Source organism: Setaria italica, chromosome IX (genome assembly GCF_000263155.2).
Source record: "Setaria italica strain Yugu1 chromosome IX, Setaria_italica_v2.0, whole genome shotgun sequence".
NCBI classification, from domain to species: domain Eukaryota; kingdom Viridiplantae; phylum Streptophyta; class Magnoliopsida; order Poales; family Poaceae; genus Setaria; species Setaria italica.
Genome location: NC_028458.1, coordinates 53,519,278 through 53,546,310, shown reverse-complemented (window position 1 = coordinate 53,546,310; position 27,033 = coordinate 53,519,278). Strand labels below are relative to the sequence as shown.

At 48.2% G+C, this 27,033-nt stretch overlaps 4 protein-coding genes across 5 annotated transcripts; 3 read left to right on the top strand and 1 right to left on the bottom strand.

Annotated features, from left to right (window-relative positions):
- The first annotated feature begins 3,234 nt into the window (after positions 1-3,234).
- Positions 3,235-5,000, top strand: LOC101775672 (strigolactone esterase D14). Its single transcript, XM_004985235.4, has 2 exons — positions 3,235-4,036; positions 4,145-5,000. The coding sequence occupies exons 1-2, from the start codon at positions 3,543-3,545 to the stop codon at positions 4,575-4,577; spliced, it is 927 nt and encodes a 308-aa protein (XP_004985292.1). The 5' UTR covers positions 3,235-3,542; the 3' UTR covers positions 4,578-5,000.
- Positions 5,001-10,563: 5,563 nt separating this feature from the next.
- Positions 10,564-11,764, top strand: LOC101776079 (ethylene-responsive transcription factor 1B). Its single transcript, XM_004985236.3, has one exon. The coding sequence runs from the start codon at positions 10,685-10,687 to the stop codon at positions 11,417-11,419; it is 735 nt and encodes a 244-aa protein (XP_004985293.1). The 5' UTR covers positions 10,564-10,684; the 3' UTR covers positions 11,420-11,764.
- A 1,128-nt stretch (positions 11,765-12,892) lies between these two features.
- Positions 12,893-15,544, bottom strand: LOC101776483. 2 transcript variants are annotated; one of them, XM_004985237.3, is made up of 7 exons: positions 15,251-15,544; positions 15,001-15,144; positions 14,837-14,904; positions 14,689-14,739; positions 14,496-14,555; positions 13,961-14,395; positions 12,893-13,834 (listed from the first exon to the last, which is right to left on the bottom strand). In XM_004985237.3, the coding sequence occupies exons 1-7, from the start codon at positions 15,426-15,428 to the stop codon at positions 13,751-13,753; spliced, it is 1,020 nt and encodes a 339-aa protein (XP_004985294.1). In that variant the 5' UTR covers positions 15,429-15,544; the 3' UTR covers positions 12,893-13,750. The 2 variants fall into 2 exon arrangements, with proteins under 2 accessions (XP_004985294.1, XP_004985295.1); XM_004985238.3 differs by having other exon boundaries at positions 12,893-13,824.
- A 4,573-nt stretch (positions 15,545-20,117) lies between these two features.
- LOC101774733 (calcium-transporting ATPase 10, plasma membrane-type) lies at positions 20,118-26,246 on the top strand. The gene is made up of 7 exons (XM_004985233.4): positions 20,118-20,593; positions 22,106-22,160; positions 22,247-24,198; positions 24,293-24,451; positions 24,735-24,906; positions 25,033-25,331; positions 25,449-26,246. The coding sequence occupies exons 1-7, from the start codon at positions 20,417-20,419 to the stop codon at positions 25,695-25,697; spliced, it is 3,063 nt and encodes a 1,020-aa protein (XP_004985290.1). The 5' UTR covers positions 20,118-20,416; the 3' UTR covers positions 25,698-26,246.
- The last annotated feature ends 787 nt before the right edge of the window (positions 26,247-27,033 follow it).

Here is a 27,033-nt window from a genome sequence, read left to right as displayed (position 1 = left end):
GATATTCTGTAGCTTGAATTTATATGTATAGCAATAGTTTGTTATTCTGTAAAATAAAATAATAAATTTCCGATTCTCGTTTTTATTCCAACTTGTAGCCATCCTGGATAACACTGATGTGGCTCATAGGATATAGCCGAAAAGAAGTTTTTTAGATGTGCAGGAACCAAGTATTATTTTATTGATCACTCAGTGATGTTCAGTTGCTTTCGTCAGAATTTTTCTTTCAGATAAGATAACTCATGGTTGGAACGTTTTCCTGTCATCTAACTCTTTAGGCATCTGATCTTGTTGTATATGAATGATCATTTTTTGGGATGGTTAACATGCATTTATGGTCGTCCTTTTGTATTCCAACTTCTTACAGGATCACAAGCTTTATATAAAACTTAAAATGATTGTTTTAAAGAATTATTTTCATTTACTAATTTTTGCCTAGTTCTTTGCAGCTCAGGTCAACTTTTGAAGATAAAATTATATCTCTCACCTAATTTGGGAGAACCAACTCATTGATCTGTTGCCACTCCTATCTCCGGCAGAATTGATACTTAGAAATTCCATATGGTTAATCATAGCACGATTTCCCTATCTACATACTAGCAAATATATTACATGCTTACAAATTTCAGGTTTAGGGGATACAGATAAGCTTGTCTTGACATAAGCACTGTGACGTCAATTAGTGATGCCATGCAGCTAAGGAGGCATGCAGTACGAGGCCATGGTACCCAGTGACTCCAACATCCAAAGAGAGGCCCACCCAAAATATGCTCTGCCCTGTTGCCCAACCCATGGATGCACTGCACCTTGTAAAGCAAATGGTTTACTGTACACCCTCTCCATGCAAATGGTGGTCACATCAACGCGTGGTGATGCATCGTTCACTACCCTAGACAAAAAAAAGTATTTATTTAACGTATACTCCTTCGGTTCCTCCCTCCCGAATAGCGTGTTTTTGACTTTTCTAGGCGTATAGTTTTTATGTATTTAAATATAGTGTATTGCATGTTTTTTACTTTTCTAGGTGTATAGTTTTTTATGTATTTAAATATAGTATATATCTAGATGTAAACCTAGAAAAACTAAAACCAACATGCAATTTAAAACTAAGGGAGTACATTCTTGCAAGCCTTTCTTTGTTTCTTCAAGAAAACAAAATATACCCGGATAGCTTTCAACGTGTATAGATAAAATGCTTGTAGGGCTGTAGGCCCAGAGTATATCAGGTACTCCTTCCGTTCCAAATTACTATTCGTTTTTACTTTTCTATAACTTTTACTGCTATGCATCTAGATATATATTATGTCTAGATACATAGCAGAATCTATGTATCTATATAAGTCAAAATGAATAGTAATTTATATCTAGATATATAGCAAAATTTATGTGTCTATAAAAATTAAAATAAATAGTAATTTAGGACGGAGGGAGTATGTGGTGCATGGGCACTGATCATACTCATACACGGGGCGTCGTTGCAGTATCTTCCTTTATTTCTTCCGATTCGGTCGGCAAGGGGTGTGGCTAGCCGTGTAAATCCGCCAAAAGCTCGCACTGCTAGTGAAACGGCATATATCTCCGCCGCATGTCTACTATCCGTGTAAAGAGTGAAAAAATTCCGGTGGCGACATGTACAATCTTCTGCAGATCTGCAAATACGGTATTATATACCATTTTACAGTACGGATACGTACTTGTACGAGATGCCCGTGTTTAGACTTTTCAGACAACAACAAAGAGGATTATTTACACTCGAACCATTTCTGAATTAGTACTTCGTCAGTGCCTTCAGGTAGAGGGATGTAGAAGAAAATGGATAAAGTTCTGAAGCAACACATCCAAAAAAAAAAATGGAGGATACAGTGATCGATGAGGATCCTATGGTGACGGTAGCAGAGTTTGGTCCGCAGCAGCGTGGAGGAAGCGTCTGCTCCTCGCATTTTGTCTAGTTGCCCACCTGTGATCAACCCCGGAGATGCGCAGACGGAGAGCGTGAGCAACATTTGCTGTTGGTAGCGAAGCCGGAGCTACACGCCATGCCCGGACAGGCGATCGAGCGGGTCGCGTGGCTCGCGCGCGGGTGCCTGGAATGTTTCTGCGAACTTTTTCGTGTTGTGAATGGTGTAGTTGTCATTTTGGTGCAGACATAGGACCAAGGGGCGCGAAAGCGAGCACGATCGAAATTGTAGAGGAGGAGGAGGAGGCAGATGGTCTGTGCCCACCCCAAGTAGACGACTAGGAACACGTAATGCCTGGTTCGAGCAAACATGCGTCTACAATCTTTTGTTTTTTTTCTTTTCTGAGAAACATGTAAACTATGCTTGTGAAATTTCTTGCCATCTGTCCTCTTGGTGCGGAGCAATAGGACCATGCGGCACGAAAGGGTGCGCCGTAGAGAATTAGAAATCGTGGCGTAGCGTTATCCACACCCGTGGAGAATAGCGCCGCCTGGAACGGTGGCTCTGGCTGGTGGCTGCAGCAGCATGCGCCTCGTCGTCGGCGACCTTTCTGGCCCCAAGGGATGGATGGATCGTCCAATTGGCCGGGCTCTCGTCCAATGGGTGGCGTCGCCATGGGATTCACGCATCCTGCCGTGCGTGCGTGCGTGCGTGGGCCAAAAGCGTGCCGTGCGCGAGCCCCGGATTAATTAGGTTAATTAATGTGTTAACCTTGCACTTTCCATTTTGCGTAGGGAGTACTTGTCAGGGATTGGGACACTTGCGTAGGAGTACTTGTCACCAATAATCCCGGCTCGGCCGTTTTCGAGACACTTGCGTAGTACTTGTCAGGGATTGGGACCGTTCACTCTGGGAGAGCAAGGTCATATTTAGTTGCCCAATTTTTAAGTGTCAAAATTATTGTGCCAGTACTGTAGTAGCGTTTCGTTTGTATTTGTGAATTATTGTCCAAATATTGACTAATTAGGCTCAAAAGATTCGTCTCGCAAAGTACAACAAAACTGTGCAATTAGTTTTTAATTTCGTCTACAGTTAATACTTCATGCATGTACCGCAAGTTTGATGTGATGGGAAATCTTTTTTTTCATAGTGTTAAAGTTGGAATTTGGGGTGAACTAAACAAGGCCTAACCAAGCCAGCTCGTATGAGGAGTAAAAATCACTGAAATTATTGGTGCCTGCCATCCCTTTTTTACTAGTAGTGTTTAGTACAGTACCTGCTGTGGCCTGGATGGGCATCCAAAAAAACAAACAAACAAAAGCTCGTCTCCTCCCTGGCACAATCCAAAACTCCTCTCGTCATCCACATCTGCAACTCCCCCACCCGCACCAACACACCAAACCGAGGAGCACGCAGAGGAGGGGAGGGAGAGAGATGGAGGAATAAAGCAGAGAGGGGGAGCCCAGCCGGAGATCAAAAGGAAAGCCGATAGCTTGTGTTGTGTGTGCGTAGAGAGAGAGAGCAGAGAAGAGGGAGAGGAGAGGTGTGAACAGAGCATCCCCATGGCCTCTGCTCCTGCTGCTGCTATATAAGACCGGGGCGCCTCTGCTTCCCGATCCCCGTCCCCCCAACCACCCCGGTCTCATGCTTCGGTCCACGCACCCGCCCAGCCCCACCAGCGGCAGCTCGGCGGCCCCGGCGTCCAGCTCCGACGCCACGATGGTCGGGGGCGGCGGCGGCGGCGGCGCGGCGGGCAGCGGCGCCCCGAGCGGGGCCAAGCTGCTGCAGATCCTCAACGTGCGGGTGGTGGGCAGCGGCGACCGCGTGGTGGTGCTGTCCCACGGCTTCGGGACGGACCAGTCGGCGTGGAGCCGCGTGCTCCCCTACCTCACCCGCGACCACCGCGTGGTGCTCTACGACCTCGTCTGCGCCGGCAGCGTCAACCCGGAGCACTTCGACTTCCGACGCTACGACACGCTCGACTCCTACGTCGACGACCTGCTCGCCATCCTCGACGCGCTCCGCATCCCGCGATGCGCCTTCGTCGGGCACTCCGTCTCCGCCATGATCGGCATCCTCGCATCCATCCGACGCCCCGAGCTCTTCGCCAAGCTCATCCTCATCGGCGCATCGCCCAGGTATACATACATGCCGATCGATCGAATTCAGTTTCATTTCAATCAAGCCTTTATTTCGAGGTTTCGATGAGTTGGGAAAGAAACTGAAGGAAAAGAAGAAAAAATCAGGTTCCTGAACGACAACGACTACCACGGCGGGTTCGAGCTGCCGGAGATCCAGCAGGTGTTCGCCGCGATGGCGGCCAACTACTCGGCGTGGGCGACGGGGTACGCGCCGCTGGCGGTGGGCGCGGACGTGCCCGCGGCGGTGCAGGAGTTCAGCCGCACCCTCTTCAACATGCGCCCGGACATCTCCCTCCACGTCTGCCGCACGGTGTTCAACACCGATCTCCGCGGCGTGCTGGGCATGGTGCGCTCTCCCTGCGTGGTGGTGCAGACCACCCGCGACGTCTCCGTCCCGGCCTCCGTCGCCGCCTACCTCAAGGCCCACCTCGGCGGCCGCACCACCGTCGAGTTCCTCCAGACCGAGGGCCACCTCCCGCACCTCTCCGCCCCCGGCCTCCTCGCCCAGGTGCTCCGCCGCGCGCTCGCCCGGTTCTAGCGACACGCCCCTCCCTCATGGCGATCGGTATCTTTTACCGCCTCGGTTTTACCCCTTGCCAAGAATCAAAAATGGCGCGACCCGCGCCGTTGCTGTGTGTTGCCAATCCATGACTGTAGAAGAACTTGTTCTGGTGCCCCGATTTTTTTAACTTTTTATTACTGGAGCAGTAGTACTGGTAGTACTCCGCATCTCGCCTTCTTCCTCCTGCGCCGCACCTGCACCGCAGGACAGAGATAAGCGGGCCTGCTCGCGCCACGTGGCGGGTGCTCGAGACGGTGCAGGAGTTTGTTCCAGCTTCTCTCGTGCCTTGTCCCATCTGCAAGAGTAGGCTGCAGTAACTTTTTCTTCTTCTTCTTTTTAGGCCATGTTTAGTTACTCCCAACTTCCAACTTTGACACTATGCAAAAAGAAGATTCCCCATCACATCAAACTTGCGGTACATGTATGGAGTACTAAATGTAGATGAAATTAAAAAGTAATTGTACAGTTTTGTTGTACTTTACGAGACGAATCTTTTGAGCCTAATTAGTTAATATTTGGACAATAATTCACAAATACAAACGAAACGCTACAGTGTGCTACAGTGCTGTAACAGTAATTTGGCACCTCCCAAATTGGCCAACTAAACAAGGCCTTATTACTGCTACTATGAGATTGGGATCTCCGACCTAATTAAGCGGATAATGTTATCGATTGGTTGGAATCATTATGTTGCGTGCATAATTGGGTTTTTGGTTTGGATAAGTCCTAGAGGCCGGGTGAAAAGAAGTCGTGGCGGATGGTTGGCCCACGACATGCATGGCCCATCTTATCGTCCGGCACGCGCTTATTTATCGCTGATAATGAAGTTGACCATGCCATCTAACCGTATCCTTCCTAGTAGCGTTATGTGATACAGCTAACAACTTGGCTTGGTGCTGCTCGTAGAACACAAGAACTACTGTACCTGGTTTATGCCTTCATTTCTTCCAAAGCTACGCATTCCCTTTAATTTTTTTTCCAGAAAAAAAAGGGAAACCAAAGGCTACCAGTCGTACACCAAGTTGAGCTGCTGCCTACTGCTGTCTTAGGTTCGTGCATGCACATTTTTTTCAGAAGTGATCAGTGATGCTTCTGCGTTTGGGATGCTTAGCGTTTGGACATATGTGCGTCAGTGCGTGTGTGAGAGGGAGTGGGTGCGTAGGCCCCCGGGGGGCCCCACCCTAGCGAACGCGCTGATCTCCGTGATGCTTAGCTTTTGATACGGTCGGTAGGTGTGGCGTTGTTTAGCTTAGCTAGGCCGACCGCGTCCCACTAACCACAATCGTCCGGCCGACTGTTAACCTGCATATTCTTATCCAATTAGGCTGGTCTAATCTAATCTCGGTCTCCCTCGGTGCCGCCGTCACCAATTCCAGTCGGGACGTCCCCCCACTCACTCCAGCTACGAGCCAAAACGACGCCATCTTATCCGGCCTCCAGTGCAGGGAATCGTCAGCGCGTGAACGAACGAGGGCGTCCTCCGGCTCGCAAGTCGCAGCGAGGACGCCGAAGCCCACGTGAAGCGAAAGCGAGGGCCCTTGGACGGCCCCGGGCCGCCGGGGTGAGAGGACGGGGCGGAGTGGCCGGAAAACAGGAGGGAGCGCGAGGGATTTGGGTGGGCGCGGGCGGGCGATTTGGTGCGGAGATGTGCGACCCCGATCGATCGATCGATCCCCGGCCTCGCGGGGCCCGGCGGGGGAATCGAAGGAATCCGCAGCGCGATAAGATGGGGCCCGTCCTTATCCCCCCTCTGGTGCCCCGGGCCCGGCCGACGTGTCCGCTGCCGCCTGTCGCCGTCGCGCTACAGCGGCGGCTGGCAGCAGGCGGCTGTTGGCGCTCGCTCGGCGAAAAGACGGTGGCCCGCAGCCGGCTGGCGGGACGGGGAGCTCGGCTACCCTGGGGGGCCCTGCGCTCTGGGGCACGCACGGCAGCGATGGACCGACGGACGGTGAGCATGCGTACCAGCGTCTCAGAGCCCGGCCCCCTCCCTGCTGTCATCACTTGTGAAAGATGGAGACGTCGAGTTGCCACATAAACAGCGGCGGCTCTCGCGTCTTTGGACTTTTCTCCGGAGGCGGGCTGAAGCTGCTGAAGGTTCGTACGTGCTGCACGGCTGCGGCGCCAGAAGAGTGTCGACATGTTTCGATCGGCAGCATGGATGCATGATGTTGGCTGATGTTTTTTCTTCGATCCTTTTTTTCCCCCTCGAGCTTGGAGTATTATCACGACAGTTTCTTGAGACAGTGGCGGAGCCAGAACTAAGAGGAAGGAGGGGCCGGATTACCAATTAATCCAACAGAGGATAGATGGCTAAAGAAATTGAAATGTTCATAGGCTTCTAGAGGTGGTAATTTTCCATCATAAGCTCTCATGCATGTACCGCTGCACAAATTAAAACTAATCACCACATCTTGGCTGAATATTCATTCATAAGAGATAAAGGACCTCGGACCTAGCACCGTGGTGGTTTGGCTGCGCGGTGACGGAACACAGTAGAATAAATCATAAACGGTAGTGAATTTGCTATAGAATCGACATTAGCTGGGGCATTTTGCACTCGCGGCTGTGGAGGTTACTGCACCAGCAAGCATGCAGCAGCCTCCCATGGGGCGCGGCTGCTAGCGAGCACAAGTCAAAGTGAATACGCGGAAACAGGCAGAATGTTAGCGCCAAGTGAGCATAGGACCATGGCTAGCTATATACGAATGTAACACTAGCATTATTGCTGCCACACCGAGCTCGATAAGGACGACAACACATTCTTCCCTTGGTGCAGATCAAGCTGGAGAGGCTAGCTTTTTTATCATATGTTATGACCCGTGGCTAGCTTTCGTCGCCCGTTAGCCCACGCAACGCGCAAACCGCTCAACATTACCGGGGAGAAGAGAATTGCCGCAATGAAAGGTCTCCACTCTCCAGGCACTCAGGCAGAGGCTCATCCGAGGGGCCGGCCGGCTTCTTGTGCCACCTTGTTGTTGTGCTCTCACTGACTGACGACGGACCACAGTGACGACGGCAGCATGATTGGGCCTAATTGAACACACGAGCGTGGTGTGGGCCCAAGAGGCCCAAAAACTGAACACAAACCATATTGGGCCGACAGAAACGAAAGCAGTCCAACAAACAAAACTTAACCCCCTCAAAAAAAAAAACTTAAAGCAATCCTGACCATCAGAAACGGGATGAAAACAGAACACAAAATTTCCCGAACCATATTTATATTTAGAACGAAATTTCTAATCGTTACTCTCCGGTGGCCTGAAAATCCTTTGAAATTGAGATACCCAAGGATACCTTCAATAGCCCTGGAACGACATTTGTGGCCATAAACCATGAGCTATAGCAGACATAATTCCTTCAGAATTTAAAAATGTTCATGATAGCTCATGCATTGGGCATTTGGGCCATGAATGCTCCTGGAATACCAAAATTTACATACATGTTCGGCAGACCTGCAACAACATGGAAGACAAGAAGACATGAGCTATAGCTTATGATCAAATCTTCAACGCATATATGGTGTGAGCAATCTCAGGTCACAATCACCCCCCACCTGGAAGGAATGGAGGCAAGACATGAAGTCAAGCCAACATGTTTTTTTTTGGCATACTATGCTAGTTATATGCTGTGTCCAATTTGACAGTGGATTTCTTGTAGTCTTTTCAACGGATTTTTAACTGTGTTTGAGATTTTTTTTTTGTTTCTGTTTATGAATAAGGAACAAAGGATTGCAGGAAGCAGGAACTTGTCCATGGCGCAGAGGTGCAAGGATGCTCTGCATGCATCGCTGTCAGACATGGCGATCTATCCATCTGTGGAGAGGATCCCACGGTCCCACCATTCAATGCATGCAGACCCAAGTTAGGTCGTTAGGTTAATCATATTCCCAGAAAGCTAGAGCACTAGCTCCTCCACCTTGATTAATTATATTTGAGATCAGGCCACAATTACCAACTTGGCTTGATTAAAAAGATTAGCTACTTTTATTAAAAACTTGGACTCACCCGTGCATGATCTACTACTCTGCTATAGCTTGGTTACTTTAGCTTGCGATGTGTAGTGGATTTGCCCCTGTAGGAGCACGTGGTAGATATGCAGATTCTCCAATGCCGTCTGGTCGCTCCGGTGTAGCTAGCAAGACTTGAACGTTGACCAAAAGGCAGGCAACTGAGACATCATAGATCGATTTACAGGGTCCAATGCGAGCAACAAGTTGGAATGACTGCCGAACCACCTTTGTAGCATTTACTTGTCTTATAATATGTGTATTTCTAGCGTTCAAATTCCGTCCAACAAAAATACTTTTTTAGTTTGAAGATCAAATGATTACTTGATGATATTTTTTTTTCTGATTCCAGTACACAAGTATCTCTTCATGATCTGGAGTAGTGAACTGGAACGTGGATTTCAATCACAACTACCACGAGCAACTAGAGACAGAGACAATAAGATCATATCTCGGGACTAGCAATAAATTTTAAATTTTCTAGAAGCGCGCCTATTTTCGGACTGAGGGTATTGGCTAGCGGTTCTTTTTTTATATATTGTATAATGTGCCGTCTGTTCCTTGTTACACAGATGACATGGAATAATATATGTGAAATGAAATACAAATTGGCGGGAGCGCACAACGATGGATGCATGGGCCATACTGATAGATCATCGCTGCCTCCAAATGCAATGGACACGTGTCCGCCCGGGAATTATGTATACACTCCTATATCACGCATGCAAGTTGATGGTTAGCCTCAGGCTTATACTTGTCAAAACCTGCGTGCGTTCTTCTCCTTCCCTTTCATGAAAAAGGAAGAAACATGCACAAAAAAAAAATCACTCCACATCATTGGGCGTCAGCAACGTACTTCAGGTGCAATGCATCTGGATGGTCGTCTCAATTCCTTCTCGATAGCTAGATGGTAATGCCCCTCTTTTTATTACATAATCATGCAAGCTGGCATATACTCACGTGCGCCTTTCATACGCTTTCCACTGCCTTTGGCATATAGATCATCTCGTATCATAATCTCACATATTACATACGTCATGTCCCCCTTTTATCGGCAGCATATGTCCGCTTTATTACGGAGACCGAAACTTTATTAATTAACAAGGCTTTCTTCATCTATGAGTACTAGTAAATTTACAATAAACATATGTGCTGTAGACGTAAATCTTGCAACTACGTAATTCATGGACTCCAAATTCCAAATCTTCTAGGTAGCAAGCAAGGAGCTAGCTGAGAAACAAAGAAAGAACGAACTACAAATTACCGCACTGGCAAAAAAAATAATAATTAGAAATTGTATATCTCATTGACTACTACGTTTTTATGTAAAATTCATATCCATCTAGCCTTATATGAAAGTGTTATGATTTGTTCAGAGGTTTTCGGCATAATATAAGAGAGAGTGTTATCACGACACTCAGGTTAGTGCGACTAGCTTGCATATATAGCACTATAGCAGTGCACTCAAGCGGGCGTGCTTTACCATGCCAATATGCATCTGGCATGATAGCAGTTTTCATATTTGTTGTATTATTATTATCTAATCTTAACTTTCACCTTCTTTTTAGTATAATCGTGAACTCTCTTGCCTGGTTTCATTTAAAAAAAAAACAAGTAGCGTGACAGCATGGCTCAGGGTTAGTTCATGAAAATACGGTAGGCTACAGATTAATATTAAAATACAAGTAACAAGGTTACAAAATGAGTTAAAAAAAACTCCCGTGGGCAAAATACCAAAGGAAAAAAAACAGGATATGATCTTTTAACCGCCAGATCAACTTCTTTGAGCAAATAAAAATTTGAGAAACATTATACATTTTAAACTATGTAAATATTAGTTTCAGCTGATTGATGAGAGATAAGAAACTCAAGGCAATTGAAAATATTATTTATTACAAGAGTGTGAGGATATACCAAGTCCACCCTGGCCCCTGCTCGTCCCCTGTTTTTCTGTGTCTCGTGTGCCCTCCTCTGTTTCTGGCTCCGGCGCCGGCGGGCGAGCACTATAAAAGGAGGCGGCTTCAAGCAGCGGGGTTTCATTCAACTCGGACGGACGGAGCAGTTGATCATCTATCTCATGGTGAGCAGCGGCACCCAGAATTCCGAGAGGTCTCCGGCTCTGCACCTGAGCACCGGCATCGTCGGCTTCCTCGCCCGGCGTGCCATGTCGACGCACAGGCAGCGGTCCTCCCAGCAGCCCGGCGTGCCGCTGGACTCGCCGGGCTCCTCCACCGGGTCCGTGGAGTCGCCGCCGCCGTGGAGCAGCGTCCAGCAGCACCCTGCGGCGCCATTCGACAGCAACGACACCGAGGAGATGGTCCAGGCGGACATGGCGAAGCACGCCGCGGCGGGGCACGCGTACCGCGGGGTGCGCAAGCGGCCGTGGGGCAAGTTCGCGGCGGAGATCCGGGACTCGACGCGCGACGGCGTGCGCGTGTGGCTGGGCACCTTCGACAGCGCGGAGGCGGCGGCGCTGGCGTACGACCAGGCGGCGTTCGCGATGCGGGGCGCGGCGGCGGTGCTCAACTTCCCCGTGGAGCGGGTCCGGGAGTCCCTGGAGGGCATGGGCGTCGACGCGTCGTGCGGCGGGTCGCCCGTGGTGGCGCTGAAGCGGCGGCATTCCATGCGGGCGCGGCGGCGGCCGGGGACGGGGAGCCGAAGGGGCAAGGCGGCGGGCAGGAGCGAGGTGATGGAGCTGGAGGACCTTGGAACAGAGTACCTGGAGGCGCTGCTGGGCGCCACCACCGAGGAGCAGAGAGAGAACAGCAGCAGCAGCACGTCGTCCTGGTGCCGGAGCCACCACTCCATCTGATCTCTGATCCCATTGCCATTGGGCAAGCATGGTGATCTCTCTCCCGTAAGAAGGAAGATAGAGCAAAAGCAACATAATATACTGTGATGGGCATGCAGCAAATTAAATACGTTTTGATTGGATTGTTCTTGCTATCCATATACGTTAGGAGTAGCAGCTACTAGATACTGGTAGATTGGAGGGGTGAACTAAACAGCTTGCTTGGTTTTGTTAGTTTGGATTGGGGAAGAAGCGGCATCAGCTAGTGTTTCCATTGAGAAACGAAACGAAACTCAACTCGGCGCCAAATTAATTTGAAGGGAGATGAAATTGTGTTTGAATTTGCGAGCACTTTTACTTGTTGGATATGCTTATCGATATCGATACATGCATTGCGTGGTCATGGAATCCACAGCTGAGCCTGAGATCAGGAAATCAGCACTGTACATTCATTCAAATTGCATGGCAACTCGTGAAATTATGGAGCTCATCTCGGACATCTGGACCGTAGAATTTGAGATTGAGGGCTGGAGTGGAATCACCAATCAGAATCCTTAAGAGCATGGATGGATGGTCAGGTCTAAGTCGTCAGCCTGCTCAGCCAGCCCAAAGAGATGTTGGTTATCAGACCGATGAGCCACGTGCTCGATCGCAAGTAATGGATGCCCAGTGCTGCTTTCTTGATCTCAGCTGTTGGATTCCACGACCATGCAATGCAACCCTAGAGGATTAAATAAACGAGGCACGTGCTTTGATGGAAGATAGGCTGAGCAGCACAAGCAGGATGTGTGACTGAATGGGTTGGCCATCTCATTCTCATCGATCTGCCGGTCATTACGGTGCAATGAATCTGCTTGCTGTGCTGCCGCTGGGAATCGAACGAATATACTCCACTCACGAGTCAAGAGGACTAGGGGCTGACCTGCTGTTCTGAACGGTCGAGAAAGGCAAATGGTCGACCGCGCTACAATCCTAGATGACCTTTCGCTAATAACTGAAACAATGATCTGTTCTTACGCTCAATGAATTATATGGTGAAGTTACAAGGCTAAACTAAGAAAACATCGATCGATCCATATACTAAGAGTTAGTATTACTGTATACACAAGTCCATCGATTCTCTACTGCAGAGCGATCGATCATGGTCATGGATCCATCAAGTACAACCAATCGTAGTGCGGTGAGCAAATGCCATTTGGGTTCTTTGGATGCAAGACAAGAAAGTCTTGTGGCCGTTGCAAGGAAAAAAAAAAGCGAAAAATGACTGCTAGTGGTGGAAGAAGATCGGCCGATTGCTGTCTGAGTGTCTGTGGTCACGTGATCGATGGAAGCACCCTGCCATGACCACGTACGCATGCAATGTACCCCTGCCTGCCTGGAACTGGTCGTGCTATCCATGGACCATCCCTGACTTGCAAGAAAACGCATCCATCCATCCAATTCGCGTCGCGTCCTGATAAAATACACCATCTGTTCGTTTAACTAACTTTACACTTGTCTTAAACATCGTATATTTATACAAGATACGGGCACGTGCAGGCAAATGGTATCATTCTATTGCTGCCACTAGGTTTTTTAAAAAAAAATTGCTGCCACTAGTATGTGCAACAGTATAATAATATTCGTATGGATTGCCAGCTCCTCGTCTCGGCATGCTTCCACCAGTCAGCCGGCCAGTGCAGTGCATCGCATGCTTCATTTCCATCCCCGCAGCTTCGTTCGGCTCGTCAACGGCGGCGGACAGGTCCAGGTGCACGAACCTGCCTGCATTCTCGGAGCTCCAACCTCCGAGTCCTCCCGCCCGCCATCCCGTCACCATCTCCCACTGCTAGTGCTAGCTCTCCTCACTGGATTTCATTCCAGCCTCTTTCCTTCCTCCCTTCCTCCCTAGTACTGCCATGCGTATAGACTGACAGACAAATATATCCCAAACACCAAAAAGAAAAGCCAAACAAATATCCCAAACCAAACAGACTATATATGCATGCTACCTGGAATTGGAGGCGGCATGAGAGTACTTACTGACAACAAATGAGTGTCAGTGACGGCCGAGGAGGATTACATTATTGTGAGTGTCAACAGTAATTCACAACACTTATAAATCAAAGAGGGGCCAGGGCCATCCACCCAAGACGATTCCATCCGCTGCAAGCCGCAGCCGGGATTAACTTACCATCTACTAACTGGAGTATATTTCCTACCCAACTAACAACAAAGCACAGTGCCATTCTACCATCCATCAATCTCACCGGAAACTAGCATACGACCAAATGCTACGGTTACCTGTATGTATTATACAAGGAAGGACTTGCTGATACCATCACGTGCGCTTCAAGTTACTCCTCAGCTTGGTCAGCTTCTGCCACTGCCAGCTGGTTGTCCTCCTCTCTCGCTCACGCTTAATTGCTTAAGTTCCCTCAGTGCCACTGCAACAAGCTAATGACACACATATTACTACTAGTTTGCATACCCACTCAAATACATCACAAACAAAATAGGTTAGCAATAATAAGTTTAAGAACCAAGTTAAATTCTTCATAGGAAGGAAAATTCAATACTCACCCTATTGGAAGCTCCAAATTCTAGTCTGGGACTTCTCCGGGGCTCGGTATCAGGGTTCTGCGAGTAGGCTGTGGTGCTCCGGAAAATGGAAGGCTGGTTCTGGTTTTGTAGATACGCAGGACTGCCCTGGACAACGGACGGCAGATTGCCATTACCTGAATTGCTATCAGCATGATTTCCCCAAGATTGCTCTCGCACACGAGTTTCACTACTAGTAGCGGCATTGGGATCCTTCTTTGAGAACTGAGTAGCTGCAGCTCGAGCCCCGGCTATCGCTGCGGTAACACTCGAGGACTTTTGTACCTCAGACTTGGAAGCATCAAATGTGAGGGATCCTGGCTTCAGAGAGAAGCGATCTCTTGGATCTGGAAGAGGGAACTTGATGGGTAGCGGACCTTGAACGGGTGTAAGGCCCCTCACGGCCCCATCATAGATCTGTGACACAACACGCAGAACAAATTCCAGAGTTATGTGTACAAAGAAAAGGAGAAAATAAGAGGCACTGCTTATGCACGCTAACCAGAACTGAGCTCACCCTTCTTTCCAAATTGTAGACACCCTGGTAACCACGCATCTCGAATGGAACCACCAACTTCTGCATAAATCCATGTACTGAATGTCACGGCAGAACCAAAGATGATAGCGGAACAAAAATCACAGTATCCACCATCCACTAGTAGAGTACTAGCTAGGAGTGAGTGAGGAACAGAGCAGTGTGCCAAAGTCACCTGTGGATTCTCACAAAGCCAACAAAAGTCAGTCAGCCCTTCAAGCCTAACCTGCATTTGAGACACAGATGTTCAATGTCACGTCATGAGCTATGCAGGATGCATTGCAGGAACGTGATTGCAGGAAATGGGGAGTGACAGAACATACAGACTGAGGCACATCTTCCCAGCAAACAAGCTCTTCAGACCTGAGACATCCCACCACTTCGACGCAACCTGTGGTGTAGGATAGAGAGAGCAAACATGAGATATCTCTTTCCTTGATGAAATCAGGGGATGCTGTGATGCAGCCTGGAGCAGGTGCTAACTAACCAAGGAGGCGTGAGACGGGGAAGTGATCAGGGAACTTGATGTCAGTGATCCCGTCAACGGCATAAATCTCCCTGTAGAAATCCTCCATGGCTTTGATGGTGTCGGGATCCGGGACCTTGGACGCAGCATGAATCCAGAGCCGGCCTGGGAAGAAATCAATCAAATCCTCCGCGGATGATGAAAACCCTAGTGGGGGTCGAAATCCAAATCAAACCAGTGAAGAACATGTCGAAGGAGCGGGGAGGGGGACCTGTGATTGGGGACGGCCAGGAGCGTCCCTCGACGCGCTTGATGCCGTGCACCAGCAGCGACGCCCACGGCTGGTGCATCGTCAGGCAAGGGTTCCCGTGGTATCCCCTGCCATCATTGCTGCTGCTGCTATGCCGGCCGGCGCCGAATCCGCCGCGGCCCGAGTAGCCACCGCGCATGCTGCCGGTCGCTGGTCGCCGGGTTGGGGTTCGCCGGCCGGATAGACGGGGGATGGTGGTTGGGGGGGAGTCGCGGTCGCGCCGCCGGCGAGTACCGACCGAGGTAGTGGAGTCGTCGGCCTTCTTCGTTGTTGACAAGGGCCCAACCAACCCAAGTTAGACAGAACATTAGGCCCAGTTAACGGTCAGCCCATGTAAGGCACAGCCGTTCTTTGCTCATGGGCTCAATGGCCTCACGTCCATCAACCACCCTTTGGAATATTGCAACTTTTTTTTTTATTTGCTTGCTATTATCCAGGTAGGGAAATAAAGCTTAGTAATTTTACAGCTTCACTTCCTCCAGGTAGGCACGCACTCTCCTGCAGCCTGAACTTGCACAGAAAAATGCGTATAACCATTCCGCTGGACGCGCTTTGAGCCCCGAACCAGTGGAGATCGCGCCGTCGTGGGCATGTTCTGTGATTTTTTTTGTAAAGACCATGGGACCATGTCCGTCCTGTTATGTTAAGTCCGTGCTTCCTGCCCGGAGTTGTCATCTAAGGTAGTATTTGGTTACTCGAATGAATTGGAATATTTATGGAATGGTTCACCCGGATAAGATAATTTTGAACGATATGATACAAGTTGGATGTTTGGTTGTCTGTATAGGATGGTACATGATTTTGTTTGGTTGCTTGAATAGGATGATACAAGATGGTGCAAGATCATGTTTGGTTATCTGAATAAATTAGGGTACAGTAACCTTCCTATTATAGGTGGTAACTTTACCTCTAATATAATGAGAAAGTAAATAAAGCTGGTTAGATAAATAAATTGACATAAAATCAGCGGAGAAAATAACGGAGAAAAAACCAGCGGTGAAAATAACGGAGGGAGGCGGGCGGTAAAAAAACCAGCGGAGAGCGGAGGGAAGGGCGCGCGATGAAAAGGCGAGCGCGCCTGGTCCTAGATCGGTCCAGCCCTTTGATTTTCGGTCCGGTTCAAGATTGGACAGGAATATCCTGGAATCTGGATGACCCATCCTGCACTGCTTGGTTCACTTCGATTAACCAAACATCTCAGATTCAGAACAAACTCGTACAAGTACCGATTCATACTATGAATCAAACACTACCTAATGTTACAGACGACAATATTATCAGTGAATGCTCGCTCGCCGTGGTTTACTTAAAAATTGGACCGGTGGTCTCTTCTTCCTTTTGGGCCGAAGTAAAGGGATGCAGCCCAACAAACAACAAATAGAATTCACCGATTCGCCGAAGTCCCAGGCTCCCCATCGGCCATCTGGATGAAAAGTTGAAAAACAGAACACAAAATTTCCCCAACGATTAGAGCGGAATTTCTAATCGTCACTCTCTGACGGTGACACGGAATAGCGTGCGGTGAGGAGGGCACGGGCGAATTTTTCGACGGGAAGTCGGGAACTCGGGCAGGAGCAGGGACAACGGACGAAAATGTGGCACGTCCGGTCAGGAGCCATGCCACAGGCACTTATGTCTTCATCACAATCCAATTTAGTTCTATTTATTTATTGTTTAGTTTAAAATTATATAATATTATGATCCGATTTTTATTAAGTCTCATCCTTATTGAGCTTGATTCTTAAGGGGTGTTTGGAGCACTCCACTCCAAAAAAATTGCTCCACTCCACCAACTCCGAAAATTTCGCAGCCAAATGCATCTAGCTCCAGCAACTCCGGCTCCAGGAAATAGGTGGAGCAGGGGGGTAGATCCACGTTTTTTTGGAGTACCTCAAGAGGTGTTCCAAAAACCCCTTACAGACCTCCTTGTGGAGTTGGTGGGTATTTACCCACTATTGCCACTCGTTACACAGTACCGGTTCGCGAAACATAAAACTCCCGTCGCCCGTTCCACCCGCGCGCCGGCCGTCGGCCGCCGCGCCGCCCGACACCCGCCGCGCCGCCCGGGGCGAGCTCCCCCGCGGCGGCGCGGTCGGGGCGTAGGCTGGCCGGCGCGATCGGGGCATAGGCCGGCCCATGTCCATCTTCTGGCAGGTGCCGCAGTACGTAGAAGAGAAGAGGAGAGAGAGAGAGGAAGAAGAGAGGAGAAAATAGAAGAGTATGACATGTGGGTCCGTTAACAAAGGGTAAAATAGACCATTCACCACAAGTGCTCATGTTTTTGGAGCTGGAGCACTGCCATCAGACAAACACATGCAGGAGCTCCATTTTTTTTGGAGTTGGTGGAGTGGAGTTAGGAAAGTGTGGAGCTGGTGGAGTGGAGCTGGTTTTTCTGGAGTGGAGTGCTCCCAAATAGGCCCTTAAATATGTTTCCATCACAATCCAATTCAGTTCTATTTATTTTTAATTTAAAATCATATAATATTATATAATATTATGATCCAATACTTATTGAAATTTGCTAGGTTAAATTTGAGGTGTTTTGCCAACCAATGCTCCATACAGGCCCTGCACAGGTGAGGAGTCGCAGTCGGCCACTTTTTTATTTTTTAGTCCTTTTTGTGAAAGATTCTCACAAATAGACCCCTGACGGAACCAATTCCAGAAATGGACCTTTAGCTTGGCGCCAAGCTACAACGTCAGCCATCCTGGCACCAAGGTCTATACACCGCTTGTTTACCTGTACAACAGAGAAAAAAATAAAATGTAGAAAAAAAGTTCAACATTGGGGTTTGTGAACTCAGGTCTCCAGGATAAGAAGCCCACCTCCAGTTGAACCACAGCTTAGTATGTTGCACGCTCCTCGGAATAATATACTTGTTTATTTCGAAACGTGAAGAGGTACGGGATAGATAGCTCGGCGCCAAGATCTACGGCACCAAGCTTGGCGCCAAGATCTACGGTATAGACCTTGGCGTCAAGATGGCTGGTGCTGAGATGTTGTAGCTTGGCGCCAGCGTGGATGGCGCCAAGCTAAGGATCCATGTTTAAAATTGGTTCCACCAGAGGTCTGTTTTTGAGAATCTTTCGAAAAAGGGTTAAAAAAACAAAAAAAGTCGGTCGCTGTGGGCGGTGGGTGCGCACGCGCTCCCTTTTAACTTTCCCGGCCGCGGAGAAGACGCGTTGTATCTTCCTCGCCCGCCCTCGGCCTTTGCGGTGAAACTACTACACGACGCCCTCTCGCTTGACTTTGACTTGAATCTCTTGTCTCGCTGCCGGCCGGATAATGCGGCGCACTACGCAGGCACTCTCTCTCTCTCTCCCGCTGCCGAACTTGCGCGGAAAAATGCGTGCGGGGTCGCGAGCACGTCGTTTTCGACCGCGGCGAGTCATCTCAAAACGCGGCGCTCATCGAGATCCCTGATGAGGAGGAGCTTCATTTTAATTTGGCGTTTGCTCATAACCATTCCGATTTGTCAGGTACTGACACGGTGAAATGCGACACGGTGAAATGGTTATTAGAAAAATCTGGTAACTTCACAACTGCTTCCTTGTATAGACAGGTGACTTTCTCTGGAGTGACAAACAAATGGATGATGGAAATCTGGCAGGCCAATGTTTCACTGAAGATAAAGATATTCACGTGGCAAGTGTGCAATGACAAAATTCAGTCTGCGGAACAGCTAGTTAAACGTAATTGTCTCGGGGATATCGAGTGCAAAATGTGTGGGAGGCTAGAAAGCACAGATCATATAATATTTGAATATGCCATGGTACAATTTGTCTGGTGCTTTTGCAAAGATGTTTTTGAATGGCAGTACACACCAAAAACAGTTGAAGATTTTCAAGAGAGGGTGTTAGATGGGGTGGATAACAAAACCAGATCATTCTATGTCCTTCCCTTCAGCTGCATAAGCTGGAGCTTATGGTTATTAAGAAACAATTTTGTTTTTAATAATGTAGTGGTGATCTCTCCTACGTTAACGTAGGCAGATATCGTATAATTTCATTCATGCAGAGATGGGCGATATTGAGCGAGGAGGAGCGACGACCGCAGGACGAGGAGACACAAAAATTAAAGCTCCCCCTCTCCTTGTTGCAGTCTGAATGATGTTTGGAAAAGCACAGGATCTGATAGACACTTAGCTTTATCTTGCAGTGCTTGCCCAGTAGAACATCTTTTGTTCTTTTGTAATAACAGTTTAGAGGGAGTTTTAGAGCGTGGAGTAAGGAGTTTGACGCTACGAATTAAACATGGTAAAACTGGTAACCCAGTTAACCTTTTGCTTTCAATACAAAGGAGGGCCAAAGTGGTCCTTGTTATCTAAAAAAAATAACCATTCCGGTAGGCGCGCTCCAGCCCCCGATCCCCGTGGAGGTCGTGCCGTCGCGTCGTGGGGCCATGTTCTATAATTGTTTGCAGAGATCACGGGACCATGTCCTGTTTTATGTTAAGCTCTCTCCTTCCTGCCTCGACTCGGGTCATCGTCTTATCATCTGCACTAAACACGCATAATGTTGCTGACCGCTCGAACGCTCGCTCGTCGGGGTTCACTTAAAAATTGGTCCCGGTAGTAGTCTCTTCCTCCTTTTTTTTTTCTCTTCTGGACAAAAAAATGTTGAGTTGGACTTGAAGTTGGTCTCAGCTTCGGCCCAAGCCCAGCCCGATCCAAAGCATGCGCGAAATTTTAGCAGGCGCGTGTGTGCACAGCGCAACGTTCACGGCGAGGACTCGGCGTGTCCAACCACGGGGATCTCAGCACATCGCACTGCCCTCTGGCGTCTGCACCCTTCTTCCCTTTCCATCCCTTCCGGTCATTTTCCTCTTCCTCCCGCTGGCCCTTCCGCCTCGGATCCCCAGAAAACCACCGCGCACTTCTTTACACCGCGCCCCCCGCCTTCCATCCCTGCGCGCGCGCGCGCACGACGCAGCTTCCCGGCAATGTGCTCGCCCACGCCACCAGGCGTCGTCGTCACGTCCTTGCGCGTCAACGCCCCGGCCCCACGCAGCTGAACGCGTCCCCTCCGGGCTCCGGCCCGCGTGAATATATACGCGGCCCTTTCCCCCGGCAGGGGTTGGTGGAACAAAGGGGAGGAACTCCGAGCTGGTCGAATCCCGCGGCGGAGATGGAGAGCTACCTCAAGGAGAACTTCGGGGGCGTGCAGGCCAAGCACTCGTCGGAGGAGGCGCTGGGGAGATGGCGCAAGGTCGTCGGCGTCGTCAAGAACCCCAAGCGCCGCTTCCGCTTCACGGCCAACCTCGACAAGCGCAGCGAGGTCACCGCCATGAAGCGCAAGAACCATGTGAGTAAAGGCTGCTGCTCCCCCCCCCCCCCCCCCCCCCCCCCCCCCGACCCTAATCTTAGCTCAGTGCTTTTCCCCTGCTTCCGCACTTGCTGCGCCCTGCAATTTCTGTGTTCATGTCTTTCGTATAGTCGTATATGCCAATGTTAGCGTTTTCTTGAGGAATTGCTTTCAGTCTCCAAAAAAAAAAATAGAGCTGCAAAATTAGATTAAAGAGTCGGTCAAGAAAAGTTCGGTTGATTTGTTCAAAAAGGTGCCGCAGGATTTTGGGTCAAAACGGAAACGCAGGATTTTGAGTCAGAATGAATCCATTAGTACATCTTTTCCACATATTTTGCAAATGGTATAAGACCATGGCTCTCAGTTTCAAAGGGACTAGGACAACAGGTGTGGATTCTGGATACAATTGCTTGGGGAATAAATTTACACATGCTTCCACTGATCAAATAGTGGTAAAAAAACATCGCTTTTGTCCTCTTTTGTATGCAAGGACTTTAGCTTGACGCTGGAATGAAACAAAAGGTTTTTTTATAACAGAGCAGTACATAATGCAATATGAAGTCAAAAGGGAAAAAAATACTTTTAGAGGGGACACTGCCGCATAATTGAAGTCCTTCCTATTCCCCCCAAATATTCTGCATCTTATTTTTATACACCGTTTGTTTATTAGTAATGACCATATGGCATTATGAAACAAAAGACCACAGTATTATAGTAAGTGCTGATTGCACATGGATAAGTGCAGACAGCTGGACATCAAAATATTAAATCATCATGTTTTCCTCAGACTATGAAAGAGACCTCTAAACTGCAATTGAATAATTAAAGGCGTGGATCAGGTTTTGACCACTTTGTTTACATGTAAAAATGACACTGTATCTCTGATTACTGGAATATCTTATATATATGCAAAGTACTGATCACAATCAGAAAATAAACGTGTTCACCATCTTTTTACTAAACTCTTGGGCAGATATGTGAAAACAAACTTGATGTGTGGAAGATTTTGTATCTTGGAAGATTGTTTGTAGAAGTCTTCTGATATTCATGTGTTTCAGATAGGCACTTAATTGTTTACTACTAGTATGGATGAAACTATGAACATTACTCATACGAAAAATCTTGGTAGTTTTTTATAATATTTTTTTATAATGGCATTCTTCTCCTTTTTTGTCCGTATGCATGCCAAATTGGCGATTAGCAAATTGCTGGATTCAGTAGAGAAACTTATCAATCGAGTGTTGACTAGACTAGAGCCTTGATCAATCTCTAGCAGTCTACTGGTTATCCAACCTCATGAGCTCACAATTTAAGATTATGAATTCATCATGAATCTTGTATTGTAATAGTTTATATCTGCATACTTATCTTCAGAGTTGCAACTGTAGATTTATTTTTACCAAATCAAACCTTTTGTTATCATCAGCCTTTTTTTTGCAATTCTGATATGTAAGCTAACTGAGAACCAAAATAGTGCTTCTTGAGACTTACTACATGTTTTGCCATTTTCAGGAGAAGCTGCGTGTTGCCGTGCTTGTTTCAAAGGCTGCACTTCAGTTCGTTCACAGTATGATACACCCTACTGGAGCATCCTACTTTATTAATCTTCTCTCATTTTCTTGAATCAACCTTAACACCATAACAATTCCGCAGGCATTACTCCATCGGGTGAGTACAAGGTCCCTGCCGATGTCAAGGAGGCGGGTTTCGGCATCTGTGCCGAGGAGCTGAGCTCGATAGTCGAGGGTCATGACCTCAAGAAGCTGAAATCACATGGTGGCGTCGAGAGCCTCGCGTCCAAGCTGTCCACCTCAGAGTCCGATGGCCTCGCCACGTCTGCGGACAAGCTGGCAAAACGTCAGGACCTGTTCGGCGTCAACAAGTTTGCCGAGGCAGAGTCCCGCGGCTTCTGGGTTTTCGTCTGGGAGGCACTCCAGGACATGACGCTCATGATCCTCGCCGCGTGCGCATTCTTCTCGCTCATCGTCGGCATCGCCACAGAGGGATGGCCCAAGGGCGCCCACGACGGTCTCGGCATTGTGGCCAGTATCCTGCTTGTCGTCTTCGTCACAGCTTCAAGTGACTACCGCCAGTCCCTGCAGTTCAAGGACCTCGACAAGGAGAAGAAGAAGATCACGGTGCAAGTCACCCGGAGTGGGTACAGGCAGAAGCTCTCAATATATGATCTTCTCGCTGGTGACATCGTCCACCTCTCCATTGGTGATCAGGTGCCGGCTGACGGGCTGTTCTTGTCAGGCTTCTCGCTTCTGATCAACGAGTCAAGCTTGACTGGAGAGAGCGAGCCGGTTGCTGTCAATGCTGAGAACCCTTTCCTTCTGTCGGGGACGAAGGTGCAGGACGGTTCTTGCAAGATGCTCGTCACGACAGTTGGCATGAGGACACAGTGGGGGAAGCTGATGGCAACTCTCAGCGAAGGTGGTGATGATGAGACGCCATTGCAAGTCAAGCTGAACGGTGTGGCTACCATCATCGGTAAAATCGGCCTTATCTTTGCAGTCGTCACATTTGCGGTGCTCACCGAAAGCTTGTTCCGGCGCAAGATAAATGATGGCACGTACTTGAGCTGGACTGGAGATGACGCATTGGAGCTGCTCGAGTTCTTTGCCATTGCTGTCACCATAGTCGTTGTTGCAGTACCTGAAGGGCTACCACTCGCCGTGACACTGAGCCTTGCATTTGCAATGAAGAAGATGATGAACGACAAGGCACTCGTCCGGCACCTTGCAGCCTGTGAGACCATGGGCTCGGCGACTTCCATCTGCAGTGACAAGACCGGCACGCTCACGACAAACCACATGACTGTCGTCAAGGCCTGCATCTGCGGCAAGATTAAAGAAGTGGATGGTGCCTCGGATACCAAGAGCCTGTTCTCCGAACTGCCGGACTCTGTCATGACGATGCTCTCGCAGTCCATATTCAACAACACTGGCGGTGATGTTGTCTTCAACCAGGATGGCAAACGTGAAATACTGGGCACACCAACTGAGACAGCGATTCTGGAGTTCGGCCTGTCGCTTGGTGGAGACTTTTCGGCAGTACGCAAGGCTAGTACCCTTGTCAAGGTGGAGCCGTTCAACTCTGCAAAGAAGAGAATGGGTGTGGTCATCCAGCTCCCAGAGGGTGCACTGCGGGCGCACTGTAAAGGCGCATCAGAGATCATACTGGCATCGTGCAACAAGTACCTGAATGAGGAAGGCAATGTTGTCCCCCTGGATAAAGCTACCATAGATCACTTGAATGCAACAATTGACAGCTTCGCAAATGAGGCACTTCGCACCCTGTGCCTTGCATACATAGAAGTTCAGGAGGGGTTCTCAGCCAATGATCAGATTCCGGCCGATGGGTACACCTGCATTGGCATTGTGGGGATCAAAGACCCTGTCCGCCCTGGAGTGAAGGAATCAGTTGCCATCTGCAGGTCGGCTGGTATTACCGTCAGGATGGTCACAGGTGACAACATCAACACGGCGAAGGCAATTGCCCGGGAATGCGGTATTTTAACTGAAGGTGGCATTGCCATAGAGGGCCCAGATTTCAGAACCAAGAGTGAAGAAGAGCTCACTCAATTGATACCAAAGATACAGGTAAGTTCATGCCTTCTAGCTAGTACACATTTGCACGCCTTTGCATACTATTTTGTGGTTCATTGACCAATGTGCTCTGCTTTCGATGCATAAGGTGATGGCAAGGTCTTCGCCATTGGATAAGCACACCCTTGTCAAGCATCTTCGAACTAAGCTTGAAGAAGTTGTTGCGGTGACTGGCGATGGGACAAATGATGCACCTGCACTACATGAGGCTGATATTGGGCTTGCAATGGGTATTGCTGGAACTGAGGTAATTTCAAGATTTCCCTTAAATTGGGAAAAATTAACTAGCCATGTCCATTAAATAGCCACACTATTGCTGGTATCTTGTAGTTAATTATCACCGATATCAAGTATCTAGGAATGTAATTGTGAGTTATATTTATTAGTGTCATTTTTTCTCTTGCATTCTTCTATACCGCTGCAACGTCTATGAGTTCTTGATATTCATGAATAGCACCATCAATTACATGATATCTCAAATTAATTCACTATTTACTTCCATCTTGACTCATCTTAAAATCTTGTTGAAGGTGGCCAAAGAGAGTGCTGATGTCATTATTCTTGATGACAACTTCTCCACTATTGTCACTGTTGCGAAATGGGGGCGGTCAGTGTACATCAACATTCAGAAGTTTGTGCAGTTTCAGCTGACAGTAAACGTGGTTGCTCTTGTTGTAAACTTCTCTTCAGCTTGCCTGACAGGTACATCTCAAATCCTGAATTAGCTCATTGTTTGGAAATCCTTGTACTGCTTAAGCGTAATCTAAATTTTCTAGTTTTGTTTTATTATAAATATACATCTCATTGTTTGTATGCATTCTAATTCAGGGAGTGCTCCTCTTACTGCTGTCCAATTGCTCTGGGTCAACATGATCATGGATACACTTGGTGCACTGGCATTGGCTACAGAACCCCCAAACAATGAACTGATGAAGAGAACACCTGTTGGAAGGAAAGGAAACTTCATCAGTAACATTATGTGGAGGAACATCTTGGGACAGTCCTTGTACCAGTTCCTTGTAATTTGGTACCTACAGACAGAGGGGAAGTGGCTGTTTGGCATCAATGGTGATAACTCCGATCTAGTCTTGAACACACTTATCTTCAATTGCTTCGTGTTCTGCCAGGTAATTTCCAAGCTAAATCCTGATGAATTTGCTAGGCTGCACTTGTACTGGGTTTGAATTTCTTTCATTAACAATGCTATTATTTGTGAACTAAACTTTGTTTTCTTTGCTGTGCAGGTATTCAATGAGGTGAGCTCCAGAGAGATGGAAAAGATAAACGTGTTTGAAGGCATTCTAAACAACAACGTGTTCGTCGCGGTCCTCAGCAGCACTGTCATCTTCCAGTTCATCATAATACAGTTCCTTGGCGATTTCGCAAACACTACCCCTCTCACATTCAACCAGTGGATCGCATGCATTTTCATCGGTTTCATAGGCATGCCTATCGCTGCTATTGTCAAGATGATCCCAGTTGGTTCTTCGTAGGAAGCTAGAAGCTAACTTCTGCCAGAAACTGAACTTGGGTAGGACTTCATTCTGATCATGGCAATGGAGTTTTGTACATCTTCATTGGCGTATAAGATGGATGTTTCTGCCATAATGCTTCTATTTAGGTGAATCTTTGCCCTTGTTATCCTGTATTTGATCTTAGAGCATGGGCCAAGGTTGTGGGCTTGATTCTTAGAAAATGCCTCGGACTCGTAGCTGTTCTTTGCTTTGTTTTTTTTCCCTGGTGTTTTTCCCCTGGAACAGAGGCTGGAACTGTATATTATTGCTCACCGCAATGTGCTTATTTGACACCTACCATTTTGCTTAACCTGGTATCCAGTCAGGAAGTTCCAGAAATGGGTGGGGTTTTAATGTTTCTGATTTGCCAAGAAAAGGCCCCCCACTAGGTTCCAAGATCTGATAAGAAAGATCACGAATCATGCAGGATCCCTGTAAATCTTCTGCTCCTTGATACTCCTATAAAATCCAGCAGGCCTCCTGCTTTTGATATATTACAAAAAGAAATACAGAGTCACATTTAAGTTTGACCAGGAATCTGTTTCAATCCAAATGCCAGCGTCAGAAGATACAACAAAGAACTGTGATGTACTGCTAGGCGCTGCATCAGCCTTCCACAGTCAGTTACCTTGTTTCGGCATCCCAGGCTTACCATGACATCACGTATTGACACCAAGCACCTCGCTTCCGTGACTCATCGATGCCAAGACGTTTTTGACCAGTCAAGGCACTGGCCTGAGCATGTTACTCCTACGAGACAACACCTGGTTGCTTAGCACTTGCACGAAGCAACCACTGGGAATAAAATTCCAACAGTACCAGCCACAGCAGCCCTGCCACGTTTGAGTTGAGCAAACGCTCGCAATTTTTTTTACCGGCTGCCAGGCGCGCGACAGCTCAACATCGCAGGACACCCAATTTTTACCAGGTCATGTCCCTCTCACCTCGTGCCCTGGCCCTCGCTTTTGACCGCATGGGGGCCATGTGGCCAAGAAACGCAGTGCAAATATTGCAGTGGCCATCCTTGCCCTGCCATTCTTGATCCTGAATTCCTGATCTTCTTGTGTTCACAAGGCTTGAGAGGAAGGAAGCTGAAGAGAAGAGGACCCCCCGAGCTGTCCGAGTTGCTTCTTTCTTTTCTTGCAAGACCTCGGCAACCTGCGGGCGGTATGTATGGTCATGGACTTTTCTACTATGTCAATACTAACTCCCACTGTCTTTGGAGGTTCGTGAAAATGAATAAGGCCTATCTGGAGTGGCATGGCCTCTAAATAAATATACATCTAAGATGTGTGGATTAGGAAGAAAAAAGTTA

Bases quoted from the DNA above. Each gene is read 5' to 3' on its own strand.
- LOC101775672 (XM_004985235.4), top strand. From the start codon at position 3,543: ATGCTTCGGTCCACGCACCCGCCCAGCCCCACCAGCGGCAGCTCGGCG. The intron at 4,037-4,144 runs GTATACATACAT...AGAAAAAATCAG, and splicing joins CTCATCGGCGCATCGCCCAG to GTTCCTGAACGACAACGACT.
- LOC101776079 (XM_004985236.3), top strand. From the start codon at position 10,685: ATGGTGAGCAGCGGCACCCAGAATTCCGAGAGGTCTCCGGCTCTGCAC.
- LOC101776483 (XM_004985237.3), bottom strand. From the start codon at position 15,428: ATGCGCGGTGGCTACTCGGGCCGCGGCGGATTCGGCGCCGGCCGGCAT. The intron at 15,145-15,250 runs GTCCCCCTCCCC...ATTTCTTCCCAG, and splicing joins CTGGCCGTCCCCAATCACAG to GCCGGCTCTGGATTCATGCT. The intron at 13,835-13,960 runs GTGAGTATTGAA...GTGTGTCATTAG, and splicing joins AATTTGGAGCTTCCAATAGG to CTTGTTGCAGTGGCACTGAG.
- LOC101774733 (XM_004985233.4), top strand. From the start codon at position 20,417: ATGGAGAGCTACCTCAAGGAGAACTTCGGGGGCGTGCAGGCCAAGCAC. The intron at 24,452-24,734 runs GTAATTTCAAGA...ATCTTGTTGAAG, and splicing joins TGGGTATTGCTGGAACTGAG to GTGGCCAAAGAGAGTGCTGA. The intron at 24,907-25,032 runs GTACATCTCAAA...ATTCTAATTCAG, and splicing joins CTCTTCAGCTTGCCTGACAG to GGAGTGCTCCTCTTACTGCT.